The sequence below is a fragment of the Mollisia scopiformis genome (assembly GCF_001500285.1).
Source record: "Mollisia scopiformis unplaced genomic scaffold LY89scaffold_1, whole genome shotgun sequence".
NCBI classification, from domain to species: Eukaryota; Fungi; Ascomycota; class Leotiomycetes; order Helotiales; family Mollisiaceae; genus Mollisia; species Mollisia scopiformis.
In genome coordinates, this window is record NW_017263581.1 from 1848014 (window position 1) to 1865037 (window position 17024).

The 17024-nt window shown below is 48.8% G+C and overlaps 8 protein-coding genes across 8 annotated transcripts; 5 read left to right on the top strand and 3 right to left on the bottom strand.

Annotated features, from left to right (window-relative positions):
- Positions 1-954: 954 nt before the first annotated feature.
- LY89DRAFT_19560 (uncharacterized protein) lies at positions 955-2182 on the top strand. The gene is made up of 2 exons (XM_018205737.1): positions 955-1679; positions 1730-2182. Exons 1-2 carry the CDS (start codon positions 1313-1315, stop codon positions 2167-2169), a joined length of 807 nt encoding a protein of 268 aa, XP_018078716.1. The 5' UTR covers positions 955-1312; the 3' UTR covers positions 2170-2182.
- Positions 2183-2583: 401 nt separating this feature from the next.
- LY89DRAFT_776492 (DUF1776-domain-containing protein) lies at positions 2584-4382 on the bottom strand (the record flags this gene model as incomplete). Its single annotated transcript, XM_018222051.1, has 3 exons — positions 2584-3739; positions 3786-4301; positions 4350-4382. The coding sequence occupies 3 exons, from the start codon at positions 4380-4382 to the stop codon at positions 2753-2755; spliced, it is 1536 nt and encodes a 511-aa protein (XP_018078717.1). The 3' UTR covers positions 2584-2752.
- A 280-nt stretch (positions 4383-4662) lies between these two features.
- Positions 4663-6934, top strand: LY89DRAFT_19463 (uncharacterized protein). Its single transcript, XM_018205729.1, has 2 exons — positions 4663-6820; positions 6919-6934. The coding sequence occupies exon 1, from the start codon at positions 4776-4778 to the stop codon at positions 6462-6464; it is 1689 nt and encodes a 562-aa protein (XP_018078718.1). The 5' UTR covers positions 4663-4775; the 3' UTR covers positions 6465-6820; positions 6919-6934.
- On the top strand, positions 6581-7239 carry LY89DRAFT_679522 (uncharacterized protein). The gene is made up of 2 exons (XM_018213887.1): positions 6581-6820; positions 6919-7239. The coding sequence occupies exons 1-2, from the start codon at positions 6745-6747 to the stop codon at positions 7053-7055; spliced, it is 213 nt and encodes a 70-aa protein (XP_018078719.1). The 5' UTR covers positions 6581-6744; the 3' UTR covers positions 7056-7239.
- A 139-nt stretch (positions 7240-7378) lies between these two features.
- On the top strand, positions 7379-9826 carry LY89DRAFT_19491 (uncharacterized protein). The gene is made up of 3 exons (XM_018205731.1): positions 7379-7828; positions 7902-8572; positions 8623-9826. Exons 1-3 carry the CDS (start codon positions 7454-7456, stop codon positions 9746-9748), a joined length of 2172 nt encoding a protein of 723 aa, XP_018078720.1. The 5' UTR covers positions 7379-7453; the 3' UTR covers positions 9749-9826.
- On the bottom strand, positions 9761-10152 carry LY89DRAFT_19567 (uncharacterized protein). Its single transcript, XM_018205738.1, has one exon. It carries the CDS (start codon positions 10111-10113, stop codon positions 9904-9906), a length of 210 nt encoding a protein of 69 aa, XP_018078721.1. The 5' UTR covers positions 10114-10152; the 3' UTR covers positions 9761-9903.
- A 147-nt stretch (positions 10153-10299) lies between these two features.
- On the top strand, positions 10300-12029 carry LY89DRAFT_634440 (putative thioredoxin reductase). Its single transcript, XM_018211387.1, has 5 exons — positions 10300-10664; positions 10741-10803; positions 10853-10971; positions 11027-11729; positions 11781-12029. Exons 1-5 carry the CDS (start codon positions 10646-10648, stop codon positions 11921-11923), a joined length of 1047 nt encoding a protein of 348 aa, XP_018078722.1. The 5' UTR covers positions 10300-10645; the 3' UTR covers positions 11924-12029.
- Positions 12030-13376: 1347 nt separating this feature from the next.
- Positions 13377-14766, bottom strand: LY89DRAFT_572608 (uncharacterized protein; the record flags this gene model as incomplete). The annotated part of the gene is made up of 2 exons (XM_018208648.1): positions 13377-14498; positions 14560-14766. Coding segments are annotated over 2 exons (1329 nt in total), but the record flags the coding sequence as incomplete, so codon positions are not given.
- Positions 14767-17024: the final 2258 nt, after the last annotated feature.

Consider the following 17024-nt stretch of genomic DNA (forward strand, 5'->3'; position numbering starts at 1 on the left):
GGAACATGGAGCTGCTGCGGTTTCGCCCCGCTGTGGTTTTGGAGCCCCTCTCACCGCAATGCCTACCAGGCCGAACCATTACCTAGGTACCTTTTGACGTGCATATTCGAGTGACTCGCAGGAACAGCGGCCCACAAAGTCATTTCTCTAGTCTTTTGCAGTTGCTTCGCTTTGCACAGACGATAATGATCCTGTTGGGACCTGAAGGCATTGAGTGCACAGATACTCGTGTGGCTTGACACGATGAGTGAACCCGCGCAGTTTGATTTCGAAGATCATGCCAAATCCAGGGTCACAAAGCGATTTGCTAGATGTTCGAGTCATTCGAAGTCAAAATATCGAAAGGCAAGCTAGGAGATTTTGATGCAGCTCCGACGCTGTTGAGAGTCCTCACCTGTATGTACGGCTGCTCGGTAAGTCCAGGGGGGGATATATGTAAGACTAGGGAGGATCAGTACTGTACTCGTAGAGTGGTCGAGAGCCGTGGGTCGGTCGTATTCACTCGTGACCGCTCTCTCGTCGTCGACACGCTGGCAGCAATGAACGATTGTTGATTCAATGCTCGTCCTCGTCCTGGTGGTGGTCGTTTTGTTCATGGCTGCCCCTGCTTCCTGCAGCCAAGGATCTCACTTGGTGCGTCCATTAAAGCCCTGTCATCGGAACTTTGTCGCTGGATGATTGGTATGCATCCTTGATCTCGATCGTTGGGCGGGAGAGTCTGGGGATGTGAATTTGGATGTTCAATACTACCCCAATGACTGGATTTGGAGCATCGATATCCATCACATAACATATATCAGACTATGGTGATGCCAGGAAGGTTCTGGTGTTGAGTGCCCCTTCCTCACAGCATTAGTAAGCTTTTAGAACTACGACAAGGCTGTCAATTGATTATTTTGAAATCGGTACCGAGAATCTCAACTTCAACGTTCAAAACGCCTCATGACTGCAGCTCAAGATTAGCTTTAAAGAATTTCTACCATTGATAGTCGATATCAGGTACATTGGTACAAGCAATCTTGAGCAGTTTTGCACAAACCCCCAAGCTCTACTGCCCGTCTCTGAAGCACCCCTCAATTTCTGGACCTCGAGCTGCAGCTACCAGCACACTGCATATTTCATCCACATCTGCGCCTCAACCAAGCATTACAACGACGGGATACGCTTTTGAGAACAGCCCCTCGGAAACCGGACCTCATTCGTATTCGCGCTGCAGGCCTGAATTAGGGCTTCGTTTCCATTCAGGGCGCGATCTAGATCTAGAGCCACGAAACAAACATAAGGAAACATCTCCTTCCACCCGCCGCCCCCAATGTCTGCAGGCGTATTCTCTCTAGGTCCAGGTCCCAAAGACCTCGCGCGGCAGATCCTCGAGCATCAAGCTCCTCAATACAAATTCGGATTCTCTCCATTCCTCCTACAGACATACCGTCATGGCATCGCTCCAGACCGTCCGGTATGCAAAGCTTACCTGCAAGGCCACTGTCCGCTCGGGACGGCGTGTCCAGACAGACACACATCTGCGAACAGCTCTTCGAATTTCGGAAATCTAGTCTGCAAGCATTGGCTAAGAGGATTATGCAAGAAGGGCGAGAGTTGCGAGTTTCTTCATGAGTATAATCTACGGAAAATGCCGGAATGTAACTTCTTCGTCAAGAATGGATATTGCTCTAATGGAGGTATGTTCTTCCCTCCAAGAAGATGAATACATGCTAACATTAAGCTACAGATGAATGTCTATACCTCCACCTTGACCCCTCATCCAAACTGCCTCCCTGCCCACACTACGAGAAAGGATTTTGTCCTCTTGGCCCTTCCTGTGCACAACGACACATCAGAAAAGACCTCTGCCTCTTCTACCTCGCAGGATTCTGTCCCGACGGCAAGACATGCAAGAATGCGCATCCTCGTTGGCCAAAAGACCTTCCCCAGCCAACCGTAAAAATCGAGAAGGACCCAGAAGAGTTGTTAGAAGAACAAGTTCGAGCCGCAGAAAGACTACAGAGACAAGAAGAAGAAGAGCGCGAGAAATGGGGTGGAGGCGGTGATCGAGACGGGGGAGGGGAGAGAGGAGGTAGAGGACGAGGACGATGGCACGGAGGGGGTGGCTACGGTGGTGGACGGAATCGTGGCGGGCGAGAGAACCGAAGGGGGAGGTATCACGGCTGATCATCTAACGGGCCGAATATTTCAATTCATGGGAAAAGAAAGCCATGCGGCACAGAGAAAAACGGAACGGAACGAAATGGCATGATTGCGAGAATCAGGTACGCATAGTGAGAACGAGCGCGCATGAAACGCTTTGTTCCCCAGCCTCGGGGACACGGGATGTTCTGAATGTGCTTTGGGACGGACTGGAAAGGAAAACGCTGAATGTTGGGAAGGCATTGTGGTGGTTTGATGTTGAGATGAAATGAGGAATTGAAGCGAGGCCAAGAATAGGGGGGAGGACACATAGGGCTGACTAGCAAGGGAAGCGGACCGAGCACCCGTGAGAGTGTTTGGTTTCGTTTCGATGATTTGGAAACGATGACGATTATGAAACTTAGGAATTTCAGGTGCAGAATTTCAACTTGCGATTTTGGTAGAGTGAGGCATTTTCTATCTCATTGACTAAAGTGAAGTGAAGTTTGATACTACGTCCATGCCTATTCCTTGATTGGAGATTTCCATCCTATGCGTCTACCCAAATTCCATACTCTACGCCTCGACCAAATCCCCAAACTCCAGCAGCCCTCAGCCGTGCATCAATCTAGTGATCATGACCATAGCTTCCAGCGTGACCCTCAGGAAACTCGCCCTCAGGCAACGGATGATTGCCATCCTCCTGATACACGGAAATATACTCGCTCTCCCTCAAACCATGCACGTTCCCCGTGCTCGCACTCCCAGGACTCGTACTCCTACTCGGCACCAAACTATCACCGCCCCGTCCAAACTCGCTCTTATTCTGTCCTACTTTCCTAACGCCCATCATCCATCCCACTAATCCTCGTGGCACCCAGCATCCCACAAACCCGTAAGTTCTACTTCCCATACCAACTCTAACCGTCCCGGCCTTTCCTGAAGTCATAGCGTCGAATACCGCGTTGTTGAGTTCTCTCAGCGAACTTCCTTTCCCGATAGCTCCTACGCCGCCAGCTCCCTTGCTACTTACAGCAACGAAGTTTCGGGCGTAAGCTTGTCGGGTGCCTTCATCCCACTTTAAGGTCTCGGCGCGCTGGGATTGTGTAGTGGGGACGAGGGCTTTGTTGTGTGGTGAGAAGGAAGAGACGTCAAAGGAGCCGAGTTGCAGGTGTGTGACTGGGATGTCAAGAGGGAGGAGTTCGGAAGTTAGAGTTTGAGTGAAGGTTGTTAGGGCGGTTGATATTAGGGACTCCGGGAGGTGGAAGGAGGGCGAGAGGGAAGAGATTATGCTTGGTGTTAAAAGGAGGACTGAAGGTTTCTTGGCTTGCTGAGATTTTGGTTGAGTGTGGAGGTATGGGTGTTGTAGAGGCGAAGATTGGAGGAGTGGGAGGAAGGTTTGTGTTGTTAGGATTGGTGTTAAGAGTCGAGTATTGAGGAGATCCGAGAGTGTTGAGGGGGACAGTGTGGCGATTGGTGAGGAAGGGTAGGATGGTGATGGGATGAGGATCAGTGAGCAGAGGGATAGATGGTGTGGTTTGGCACCTTGGAAAGCGGCATGAGGTGATTGTAGGTGAATTGTAAAGCGCTCGATTGAAGCTCGGGCGCTTTCGGGCTGTAAAGATGTTAGATGATCCGAATAAAGGGATGGATAAACGTACATCCACGATATCAAGCATCAACGGCTTGATATCCGGTCTGGATTCATTTTGAACTAGAACTTCTTCCTCGATAGTGTTGCACACAATATAGACAATGAAGCCTCTTCTTTCCAAATCCAGGGAGATGGACCGAGTGATAGGCTCAGAAGGAGACCCAGCAATCACCACAACCTCAAGTCTCGCTCCATTGCTCGCGCGCTTGGCTCTGCGTTTCTTCCGGTTGACCTTCCTCCTTATGACTTTATATGTGACGCCTCCGATGGCAAGAACAATGAAGGTAGTCAAGATTTTATGATTGAGTACCCAACTTTGAAGCTTCACAAGTAGTGACGGAGAAACAGACATTTCGAATCTCCTCGGTGGCGGCGGAGGTGGTTTTGGTCGCGCAGATTCGGGAATCCATTTCGAAGAGGATAGAGCGTCTCTCAACGTGTTCGAGACTTTTTCGAGATGCTTGTCGACATAATCAGCAACATCTGATGAGTACCTCTTGACATCGTTGGGAACCGAGGAGAGCTGTTCGAGTGTTAATTATGGTATCTGCAAAGTAATTCATGGTCTTACAATATCTAAGAAAGCTTGATCGTCTGCAGACATGTCGGTAGCCGTGTCGAGAACAATACAGTTGTTGGTGGTACGCCGGTTCGCATGTTCGAAGGAAGAAGCCCGGAATTGGAGCACCAATGCGGGGAAGCTCGGAAGGGCGGCCGACCTTCGTGACTTCAACCAATCTTGACCCTCGACTTGCACACTCATTCACCATATCCCACTTCAAGTCGACATCGCGCTTTAGACAATAGTATTGCTTCTTATCTCTCCTTCTGCTCGTTACTTCTGGTTAAGTAACCTCTCTCGGCGGCTTTTGAGGCACAGTGCAGTTGGGCTGTTCTCAGACTTTGTTTTATGTTGAACCCTGATTTCATTCCTTTCGACAAATATTGCAACATATGCTTTGCTTCAAAGCTTGTGCTCTTATGCTAAGCAGACAAAATGGCCAGTGATAGCAACCCGACTATCAAAGTACTGCTTGTGCCACGGTTTGGCGTGTCTCAAGCAATTGCTGGGTTGAGGATTGTTCTGACCATAGGATCAGCTCGAGTTGAGGAAGGTTCTGTTCTCGTCACATCAAGGACTACTGTTAATCAAAGCTTTATCCCACGTGGTCAAATCGAAGCCTCCGACCAAGCAGGAGCGCTTTCTTTGCAGACAAAAATCTCCACTCAAGATTCTACCATCAGCTGGCTTGTGGGTAGAAGCACGTCGGGAGACGTTACGTTGAAATACCGTACCTTGCCTGTATCTGATACAGGATCAAGTACGATTTCAAAAGCCACTGGTCTTTATACAGACCAAAGAGGATTGATAGGTTCTGGACTCGCATTTCTTCCAACGCCTCCAGGCGATCAAATATATCGCAACATTGTCGAATGGGACCTCAGTCAAGCGCCTGCTGGTACTCGTGCATTATGGACTTTTGGAGAAGGACCAGCTCCTGTTGGAAGGGTTGGACCATCCTCAATATTGACCGAATCAGTTTATATGGTTGGCGCTATTCACAGCAATCCGCCATCTCCAGCAATTGGGAGCACCTCGGACTCCTATGGATACTACTGGTTTGGAGACCTGCCACCAAACCTAGAAGTAATCAAAGACATACATCATGCCTTCTTCCTCAAAGTTACGGCGTTCTTCGAGGAATCTTCTTCAGCAGACAACCCATATCGCAGCTTTGTTCTCAATACAGGAAAATCAAAATCGTCTGGAGGAACATCTTTCCTCCGAAGTCACATATTCGCTTACGACGACCAAATTTCTCAGGCCGAGGACTATGATCTGGTCCGTCGCATGTCCTACGAGATATCTCATCTTTACGTTGGCCCTTCTGTGGCAGCAAAGGACGTGGACTGGCTCTATGAAGGCATCAAGAACTGCCTATCCATTTACATGCCTTTCCGTAACGGCTTCCGAACAGGCCACTACTTTCAATGGACAATGAGCACGCTCTGTCTTCGGTACTATACATCACCTCTGATCAATCTTCCTCTTGACGAACTACTCAAATTAGTCCCGACAAATGCTTACGCAAGGGAACAATTGGAAGCACGAGCTTGGTCGTTTGTCGTGGGAACGGACCTGAAAGCAAGGAGAATGTCCAAGCTTGTCAGACCGATCGAAGATCTAGGCATGAGACCACTGTCGAAGATGCGAGGGGACGGGAAGCCGCATGGGATTGAGCAGTGGATGGGAATGTTAGAGCCACTTATGGGCGATGAGCTTACGCGGCGGTACGACGATTTTATCGCTGGACGGCCAGCACTTCTCGAAGTAGATTTGTATCATGTACGTGGTCCAGGGACACATTATCTGAAACAAGTTGATCAGGAGTTCCTTGATTTTGGTATGGACAGAAAGAGCTTTGAATATGGTATCGTGATGGACTTGAAGAGCGGGAGTCGAGCGGAGGAAGCAGGACTAAGAGAAGGGGACAAGCTCCTGTGGAGTTCACATCAATGGAAGTGCGTAGATCATTTCGACGCGGAAATGGAGGTATCAGTCGAAAGAGACGGCGATGAAAAGAAGATCAAGTATTGGCCAAGGAGTCATGAAAAGGCAAAGAGCTGGCAGATGATCAAAAAGGATGAAGAGGAGGACTATGTTCCACCTCCAACAAAGACATGAACTGAATTTTCGGCCATCGGTCAATTAGATGCGCAGTCGACACCCCTCTTTTCCCTTCTCCATACCTCAAAGAGCAAGGGGGTAGAACTTGTTTGTCTGTCAGATTTTCCATTCATCACATATCATGTGAGACCCTGTCACATCAAACACGCTAAGGACACGCTAAACGCGTTTCCAACATCTAGTCGGAGTCAGTGCATCTCTTTTCTCATGCTCCTAAAATTATGAACTTTATTTCTGCGGTCAACAGTCGGCTTTTGGCTCGGGTATTCTGGTGATCATGGCTTCTGTGTCCGAAGCGGACTCGCTTCGAGCCAAAGGAAACACATTCTACAAGTCGGGAAATCTCCTAAAAGGTATGTCGACCCACATGTTTCCATAGGACTCTACGCCGTTTTACTAGATTGAGAGAATTCCCTCTTGAGTTGTTCCCACTGCTTACCACTGCTCCAAGCGATCGAGTTGTATCAGCGAGCCTTCAACCTTGAGCCCAGTAATTCAGCTGCATTGGGAAACCTATCTGCGGCACAATACGAGCTTGGCGAATACAAGAAATGTGTTGAGACTGCTGAAAGGCGTTGTCCATATTAAGTGCAATCGAGCAGCCATCTGCTGCTGCTCTGGAGAAGTTGAAGCAGCGTATCACGAAAGCAAAGGCGCATAGCTTTCAGTCGGGAGAAGATGACCAGGTTGAACGGAGGGTTCGATTGCTTGAGGATGTACCCCGCTACCGTCCCTTCACGTACGGACTGCTCCTTGATATCTGTCAATTAAGTTAACGAAAGTATAGCTCCTCTACTGCGGAGTTCTTTCCTATTGGTAGGTTTCGCAGTAATTTCCATGCATTTAGTAGACTGCTTCAGGACGAAGACACCCCATTGCAGTGTCGAGACATGCATGGAAGCTAAATAGGTTCAGGCCACGACGAGAGCACTTCTCTTTTCGATGACACCATTCCCAAACATGCCTCTTCAGAGAAGGTCGTTTCTATGTTCTTTGGAGGTATCGGCGATGCAAGGAATCTACTCAGGACGATCATCGATGTTGCCGAGTATGACCGCCGACCCCATTCTCAGAAGAAGTCTTACCATTTTACCATTGTTGATATCAACACATGTGCTATTACCAGAGACATGATCCTTTTTATGATGCTTGACGAATTTTCCGGACAGGAGCCCAAGTCCGATGAGGCTTTGGAGACGCTGAGTACTATATTCTACATCTACATAGCAACCTTGATGCCTCATTGTGCCTTTCTATACTTTGATAGGATGATTGACAAAGCGATCCAAGCACTGGAGTCGGGATCACAGCCTCTGAAGTGGTTGTACCTCCACGAGCAGGACATTCCTAAGTATCTTCGGGTAAGTTGGTGAAACTTCCATTGGCTACAGGTTTGGCTTAGAAGCTCCATAATCGTAGGCTAACAAAACTTAGATCTTAAAGCAGTGGAAAGGTGAAGCATTGCAGGTCTTTACTGTTACTCAAGTTATCAACAAAGTGACTAAACAACTGGGCCAGTTCAAGGACATGTTACAAGGGATGGCACCTCCACTACCTACAGGTTGCGAGCAAGACAAGTCCCTCTATTTCTCAACAGCGATGTTGACACCACCTGAGAAGATCATGCAACTTCATGATCAAGAAATGTCAAAGTTGCTCAAGAAATACCAAAGCAATCCCCGAGAAACCGTTTCCGAGCTCAAGAAGCATGCCAAGCAACATTGGAAGTTTAATACAACTCTTGTGGATGTTGGGTTTTATTATTCACTCGTGGACAAGAACGAGTATGATATTGGTCACGACCCTTTTCAGGCGAGGGAGTCCTTTGAAGACAAGACGCTACCAAGCCAGCCCCTAAAGCCTAGCCGTCTCTATGACTACTTGTCGCCGTTCTTCCAGGACGTTGCAAATGCTATCAAGCATCTTCGAGGCCGCATCCAGGTTGAAGCTATGTTAGGCGATTTTGTTGACACTGCTGAGAGCATACGCTTTGGTCTATATCACGACAAAGATGACACTTCTCCTTCAAGCTCAATAATCACGACCAATAGTCGTCCCAGAGACTTTCCAATCCTTTATGATCGCATTCATCTGAGCAATGTTCCGTAAGTTCAAACCATCCTCGTCGTTAACCACTGCTGAACCATCGCTCCAGGGATTACATGGGCGGACACTTATCAACTTTCCTCTATGCAGCACCATTGCTTAAACCCTTCGAGTCCAGTACCGTCGAATCGAACTGTCTCCGAAACACGGGAGCTTGGGATAGTGTCGAGTCATTCCTTGCCCATTATCAACTCATCGCCGATCAGACTATGCTCAGGCAATTAACCCAGATCAAGGTCATCTTCGCGGGAGACCCATTCTGGCCTATGGGCAACTACACGAAATATCGTCTAGCCGGAACGTCGTTGCACCAACCTTTTGGTGAGCTTCTACCTCGAATCGCGTTCAATAAGTGGTTCTACGGCTTGTTTTTCAGTCTCGCTTCGCCGTTCAATCTAGATCTTGATGACTGGAAATGTATTGTCTACTCTCCTCTAACCCTGACTATCATCTTTCGTTTGATAGCACATCTGCGCTTATTGGGTTATCCTTCGCATTGGCTCTCCGAATGTCTGATAGCTATCATTGAGGACAAGGTGACAAGCACCTGTCGTCCACCTCGATCATCGCCATCCTCGATTGCAGAAGTCAAGAAGGAGCACTCGTTGAAGAAGCTTTGTACCGCGCCTTTCAAAGTGGAGATGGGAACTCTTGCTCGAATCTTCGAGCCTCTTCTTCCGTTTGCACTCACTTCCGAGGCCATTCCCGCTGATGATGACGTCTATCATTATACATTTCATCTTCCTAGTCACGAAAAGAATCGCGAGAACGCAGCAGCTTCAGCATACCTCGCCCTCGGATTCTGGGATATCAGATTTGTACCCCGTCTCGGCATAATTGCACTCCAACATGATCTTCGAGCTCTCCTTGACCCAAGCTGGGGTGATGAAGTGGACAGAGACTTCCAGGGTCCCGCATATGAGAAGTTCAGAGAGAAAGGGCTTTTCCTCTGGAGCACAATCACTTGGGATGGTGAGAAGAAGGAGGCGAGCGCTTGGATGTCGAAGTCCTTTGTCGATTCGTTGGTTGAGAATAAGTTTCATTGTGGACTGTATCGAACAGACAATTGGACATCAATTGTTCCAGTAACGACTGCAGAGAATGTCCGTGACGCTGTCAAGATGGGTCGCAAGTGGAATCGCTCCTCAAATCTTTCTAGTCCGGTTCAGAAGTAAATTCGGAATCGTATTACACGGTTTGTCGATCATTGGATAGGTCAACCCAGAGGTAGTGTTCATGAACCACGGCATTAGTTGTGCCTTGTGCAACAGCACACTTAGAGAAAGATCTCAGCTACAATAGGGAACTACTTCCATGTGCTGACTTCATTTTAGAAAGCACAGGACTTGGGTACCCTGAAGAGTAAGCTTCTAGTAAAATGCAAGATGCTTTGTTCTCTCATTAGCAAGCTTCCCATGATGTTTGTGCACTTCGTGATGTTCAATAACTTCAAGGTTAACCATGGAAGGATCGCACCAAATAGCTGCAACAAAGCCGTCAATGAATAACGATGAAAGAAGGCAGACAAAAACTGGAACATGAAATCCCTGCGTAATTTTGATTTGAATTTCGAGATAAGAGAATGCGAAAATACTCTTAGTTCCAGGGCTTTTGCAGGAAAGTTCAGATGAAAGCAAACAGCGGGTACCTCGGCAGACCAAATCGGGACAAGCCCCTGATGACAGATCCAGATTCCAAAGAACACCAAGCCGAAACGGTCTGGACGCGATTCTCTTATTTCGGCGGGGCAAGAACGAGAGACAACTTAGAAATCAACAGCCACACGAGAATCTTCACCTTGCAACTATCCTCTGCCACAATTCCAAATCCGAATTATTCCCTCAGCTGAGAATCACTACAAATACCTCACCGAACCCGCGACGAAGCAAGAGCTGTTCAGATTTCAAGGCAATTCGAAAAATAAGATATTCAAGCTGTTTTCCTCCACGCTGAAAAGAACTTTGCGTGCTAGTGCTTCGGGATTCTCTATTGCGGCTGCTGCGAGTATACAACAGAAGCCGGTGAAGCAGAGTAGTAACGCGAGTCTCCTGGTTAGGAGCGCTGAGAGAAGGATGCATAGCAAGGTCGTCAGTGAGTGTGCCTCGCCCTCGAGACTCGGGAGCAATGCTTTGAAAGGAGGATATATGCTAACGTGCTTCTACAATAGTCATTGGGTCAGGCCCTGCGGCTCATACTGCCGCCGTGTACCTTGCGAGAGCTGAATTGAAGCGTGAGTCTGCTCAGCGAACGGGATATGAATAGTGCTAATGAGGTTATAGCTGTGCTCTACGAAGGTTTCCTAGCAAATGGTATCGCTGCCGGTGGACAATTAACAACAACGACTGATGTCGAGAACTTCCCCGGTTTCCCAGATGGCATTGGTGGTTCTGAATTGATGGTACATTCCCTCCCTCCCCCTTCCTCGCACTTATGCTAACTCTACATCTGCATAGGACGCCATGCGCAAACAATCCGAAAAGTTCGGCACAAACATCGTCACCGAAACCGTCTCAAAAGTCGACCTCTCCTCCCGCCCCTTCAAATATTGGCGCGAATGGTCCGAAGACGAGGCCCCCGACACTGCAGACGCTATTATAATCGCAACCGGAGCCTCAGCTCGCAGACTCGGCCTCCCAGGTGAAGACAAATACTGGCAGAATGGAATTTCCGCTTGTGCAGTTTGTGACGGCGCTGTTCCCATCTTCAGAAACAAGCCTCTGGTTGTTATTGGAGGCGGAGATTCTGCGGCTGAGGAAGCTATGTTCTTGACCAAGTACGGAAGCCATGTTACGGTTTTGGTAAGGAGAGATGTATTGAGGGCGAGTAAGACGATGGCGAAGAGGTTACTTGCCAACAAGAAGATTACGGTTCGGTTTAACAGTGTGGGAGGAGAGGTGAAGGGTGATGACAAAGGGTTGATGAGCCATATGGTTATCAAGGATGTTAAGGCTGGGAAGGAAGAGACGATTGAGGCGAATGGACTTTTCTATGCCGTTGGACATGATCCTGCGACGGCGCTCTTTAAGAGCCAGTTGGATACCGATGAGGAGGGATATGTGATTACGAAGCCGGGAACAAGCTATACCAGTGTGGAGGGTGTCTTTGCTGCCGGAGATGTGCAGGATAAGAGATACAGACAAGCTATTACTAGTGCTGGTAAGCCTCCCTTTCTAATCTCTGGAATAAACGGAAGCTAACAAAGTATAGGCTCTGGATGTATAGCAGCACTCGAAGCAGAGAAATTCCTCGCCGAACAAGAAGATGAGGAGAATACCCTAGAGGCAGAGAAGGGAGCCGCGAAAGGCAACAATGTTGTGGTTCCCGAATATAGATCCAATCCCCTGCTATAGATCTGACCTTTTCTTTACTTCCTGATTTTGGAGAGATGCGATAGAGGAGCCCATACAGTAGATTTGTATGCGAGCATAGCATACTAGATAGATAGAAAATATCGAGTTTTCCAAATCTTGTGTTTAATGCTTTTCTTTGTGATAATCGTTATTTCGCTGTTGAACATTGTGCCATGCAAAGGTCGTCAAGTAATCTCAGACAGTATTCCATTTAGTTTGATTGCATTTTCGTCCCCTCATGCTTCGTTCCTCCTATTCAGATTTTATGACAGCAAGATATTTCTTGACAACAAATTAATTTAACAAAAAGCCACAGCAAATAGCGGTAATTAACAAAAAGCCATAATCTTAACAACAACCAACCCAAACTCAAAATACAAAGCATATCCCTATTCCACCTCCAACCACATCAGTCCTCACAGAAAAGACTCCCGGCTACACTCTCCGGGCCACCTCTGTACCGTGAGGGACCATAGTAGGACACAGTTAGGGGTACTTTGTGGCGCTCTTTGCTGCTGAAGAACAAATTGCGCTCGGAGAGGGGGTTTATATAGACGATCGTAAGAAAGATTGCTTGTTATTTTTCGTTGTTTATTCACTTACTCTTTTCGTGGTACGAAACGATTCGAGCTTGACAGTGTCCATTTATTCCCTATACTAAATCGATAGAGGGTCAGGTTTAGATAGAGACTGTCATTTAAAGTCTCATTCACCATAAATCGAAAAATTGACACCAGCATCACACCACTATTATTCTTTACTGTCGTGTGACTACTTACCAGATCCATCCATGTTTTTTTCAGTCACTCGTTGACCAAATCTACTAGTCCACTATTTGCATTTTATAACCTGATTCTGATCCCCAGCTAACAATGCTGAGAACAGACTGTTTGGAATCACACTCCTAGCCAAAACCGACACATCAAATCAGCTCACAAGCAGATGACACGACATGAGCAAGCAAATTTCTTACGCACGCACTGTGAACTATGTATGGTAAAGTGCTTAGTGTACTGATTGCCTGCAAAGCCCGGACATGAGACGTTAGTCTGCAGGGGCTCACTCAACTCAGACAAAACAAAATTACAGACGAGGTCAAAGATCATCAATTTCACCAATCACAATCAAGTGTAGACAGGAGTTTTTTTTTTTTGCAGACAACACAAAGAGACTTTTTATTAGGTATTATCGGCGAAGGTTTTGCCCTAGTGGCAGATTGCAAAAAGACAGTCTGATGGGTATAGGGTATCAAACGCAGCAAACAAAGGTGATATGCAGCGTGGCAGACCGACTAACAAACAGAGACAACAGAATAATGCAAAAATGAGAGTGGTATCAATCAATCTTGGGGTATTTCAAGGAGATCCGTTTCCCGACCATAATGAAATCGTTTCCATCAGTGACGAAAAATGACGCGATTCGGACGTAGAGTGATGTAGTGTGGGCGATGCGCTTATGCGGAGGCGGTCACCTGAGGGGTGGAGGTGGGAACAACTGGCTCTGGCTCAGAGACGACTGGCTCAGGGGCAGGAGTTGGCTCAGAAGCAGCTGGGGCCTCAGCAGCGGGCTCGGCTGGCTTTTCAGCAGCCTTCTCGGCCTTGGGCGAGGTCTTGCTCTTGAGGGTGCCACGGAGCTTGGCGAATGGAGATGGGGACTTTGGCTTCTCAACCTTCTCACCCTCCTCATCGCTAGCGACCTTCTCCTTCTTGGTGAAGAATGGAAGAGAGCTCTTACGCTTGTCGGACTTGGTGGTTGGGACCTCGGTAGCCTTGGTCTCACCGTTGGTGACGGGAGCCTCAGTGGTCTCAGTTGGGACAGTGGCGGGGCTGGCAACAGAGGTAGCAAGTGGCTCAGAAGCCTCGACGGCAGGAATCACTGGAGCAGTCTCGCTGACAGGCTCAGCATCCTTGGCTGGGACAGCTGGGGCCTCAGCCTCAGTCTTCTTCTCCTTGTTCTGGCCGAACTTCAGATTTCCAAAGATGCTTCCGCGCTTGGTAGGAGCTGGCTTCTCAGTTGGGGAAGCTGGGGTAGCCTCAGCAACAACAGGGGCGGCCTCGGTGGTCTCGGGGGCAGCAACAGGCTCAACAGGAGCAGCAGTGGTAGCCTCCTCGGTTGGGGCAACGACGGCATCCTCCTTAGGGGCTTCGGTCTTCTCCTCCTTCTTGCCACCAAGGTTGAAGTTACCGAAGATGGATGTGCGCTTGCGGGATGCACTTCGACTCTTACGAGCCTCCTTCTTCTCTTCCTTAACTTCCTTCTTCTCCTCTTTCTTTTCTTCTTTAGCCTCCTTCTTTTCTTCGGCCTTCTCAGCCTTAGTCTCTTCCTTGACTTCCTTGGGTGTAGCAGCAGCGGCGACAACAGGGGCCTTGGGGAGGAGATCAGCGTGAGCCTTCTTGTATTCTTCGGACTCGGTGACAGTTGGTGCAAGCTCCTTGGCCTCGGCAGACTTGGCCTTCAAGACGGAAACCCAGTTATCGCGCTCTGCCAATGTGCTGGCCTCGAAGATGTGCTTGTGTCCACCAAGATGGAAGACGAATGAGACGGGACCATCCTCGGAAATATCGGAAACCTCGGACTGTAGAAACCATGTTGTCAGCTGATGTTTGTAATGAACACTAGCGCAAGATTAATCTTACCAGGTTGAAGATGCCAGCTGGAGTAGCCTTGTCGGTGGCCTTCTTGCTGAAGTACAGGAGACCCTTTCCGGTAGATGCGGACCAGGCGACGTTCTTGTTGGCAAGATCTTGTTGCTTCTCACCACGGAGATAGCTGGTCAAAGCCTTGCTCTCAACGGGCTCAGTTCCGAACCAGAAAAACTTCTTCTGGAAGATGAAGCTCCTGTGGAAAAAAATTGTTAGCAATTGTTCAGTCCTAGAAGAAAAGATAGCGTTGCTTTGAGACAAGCTTGAACAGCTTGTGGGTTGAGCTCGACCAGGGCTGGAAGAAAGTTTGTAGCCTCGCGTAAAATAGCTAGCCGTGCAATGATAAACATGTGGTTGCGGAATCTTGACTCAAGCATGCATTCGTTGCGATCTCCGTGATTGTGGGCATGTTTAAATGAGTTTTTCTCGTAAAATAAACTTACTTCAGAAGGCCGGGCCCCTTGTACCCAAGAATGCCCTCCTCGACAGGCTTGACCTCCTCCTTCACGGGTGCAGTCTCAGTAGTCTCAGCGGCGGTTTCTGTTGCAGCTGGTGCGTCGGTGGCAGCAACCTCTGGGGTGGCTTCGACGGGTGCAGTCTCGCTCACGACGGGAGCTTCAGTTGCGGTCTCTGTGGGAGCAACAACAGGCTCCTCAACAGGCTTTGTTGCTTCGACGGCAGACATGTTGATGATGTGTGATGAAGGAACGGGGGTATCAGTATTACAAAAGGGGTATCTTTGATGAAGGGTGGATGAAGAAAACGGTTGATCCTGTCAGAACGTGAAGACGATGAGAGATCAAGGAAAGGAAAAAAAAATTGGGAGTCGAGCGCTCGATGGTTTAAATGGAAGGCACGCAGACAGGGGGGTGTCTCCTAGCGGCAAAACTAGCGTGCGTCGCGAGATGAATTTCCACGATCAACAGAGGGCTGGATGGCTGCCCGTGAACCAGCATGGCACTGACCCGACTCGACTCCGACTGTGAATGGGAATAATGGGAATCGAATCGATGGATGGAATACTCACTCGTACACTCGTACAACTCTCCGCTCAGCTGGAACTCGGTGCATGAATCACCAGCGGGCTCTCTATCTATTCTCGACTCGGGCTGTCGTCAACGAGGTATTGCTTCTTACTGCTTTCGATCATCGCTCCCCCTTCAAGGCTCTGAGGTACCAGGCCCATCCTCCCCATCTCTCGCCATCTGGAGTGCAAGATCGCCATTCACCGTCATGCGAGCACCTGGTTCTACACTGCAGCAACGCCTCACGGCACAAGGCAGACCCAACTTGTTATTGGATGGCAGCACTTAGCCAAGAGTCAAAACGAGTCCAGAGGTTGCTTGCTCTTCGACCTCCATCCTCCAACTTCCTACAGTGCTCTGCAGCGTGCATTAAAATGGGTTCACATGCCCCATGCATCAGAACTCCGAATATGACGCCTCCCGTTTCTCGTACCCGCAAAGCATAAAACATCTGCTGATGGCTGTTCACTCCGGAGAAATCCTTTCAGTATGTAGTATGCTGCCTTCCCATACCCTCTCCCCTCTCCCCTATTCCACCCGACTGTCAGACTCATCACTGACTGACCGACTGACGGAATAATGAATGGAATCTTGCTGACCCAACAACACGCCTCCGATCCCCAGCAGTGGCAGAAGCCCTTCGTGTCTGCGACTTGCCCGATACCTAAAAGAGCCCCCGGGAAATTTGACGCCTCTCCAAAACCACCAAAACCAGATAAGGGAGCTTGGGCCTCGGGTTCTTGGATCCAGCAGCAACAGCCGCACTCTGGATGAGACCCTCCGAAAATGATAATCCTCATCTTCGTCCTCGGTCCATCCTCATATCTGATCCAGCAATCGTGGACGCTCGCAATTTGATTCACAATTTTCTTTGATGCTGGCTGCTACGGTACGGTACTCGGCCAGTGGTGTGTTAGGCTTTCACGCCAAAAAGTGGTAGCGTCTCCGCCAAAGTAAGGGGGGCGGTAGTTCCAATACAATTCCACAATTCCAGTAGGCGACCGGGACCACACCACTCACAGCGCTAGACGCGCCCCTCTTCTGGGTCATGCCAGGCTGCTCGCATTAATAATGGGTATTCGCGGCACTCCACCATCCACAGCAGCATCAACTTGTTTCGTTTCAGCGAGAGTGTAAGTGTATGCTCATCTCACCATTCTCTGGGCATCCATCATGTAATGCAATGCGCCGCCATGCCATGCCATGCCTGCCATACCAACAACGGACGGACTAGCGCGAGAATAGATGGGACCTGCACATACTTGAAGTACGATGAAATGCTCTCTCCTTCTCCTCTCCTGCTTGCTCTCTCTTCCCCTCCCGAGTCGTGCTGCCTCGTGGCTCGTGTCGTCCACCACCACTAACACTTCCAGCGCTTCGCTTCCTGTGTTCATTTCAGACCTCAATTTCCCTGCATCACTAACGTGCCTACTA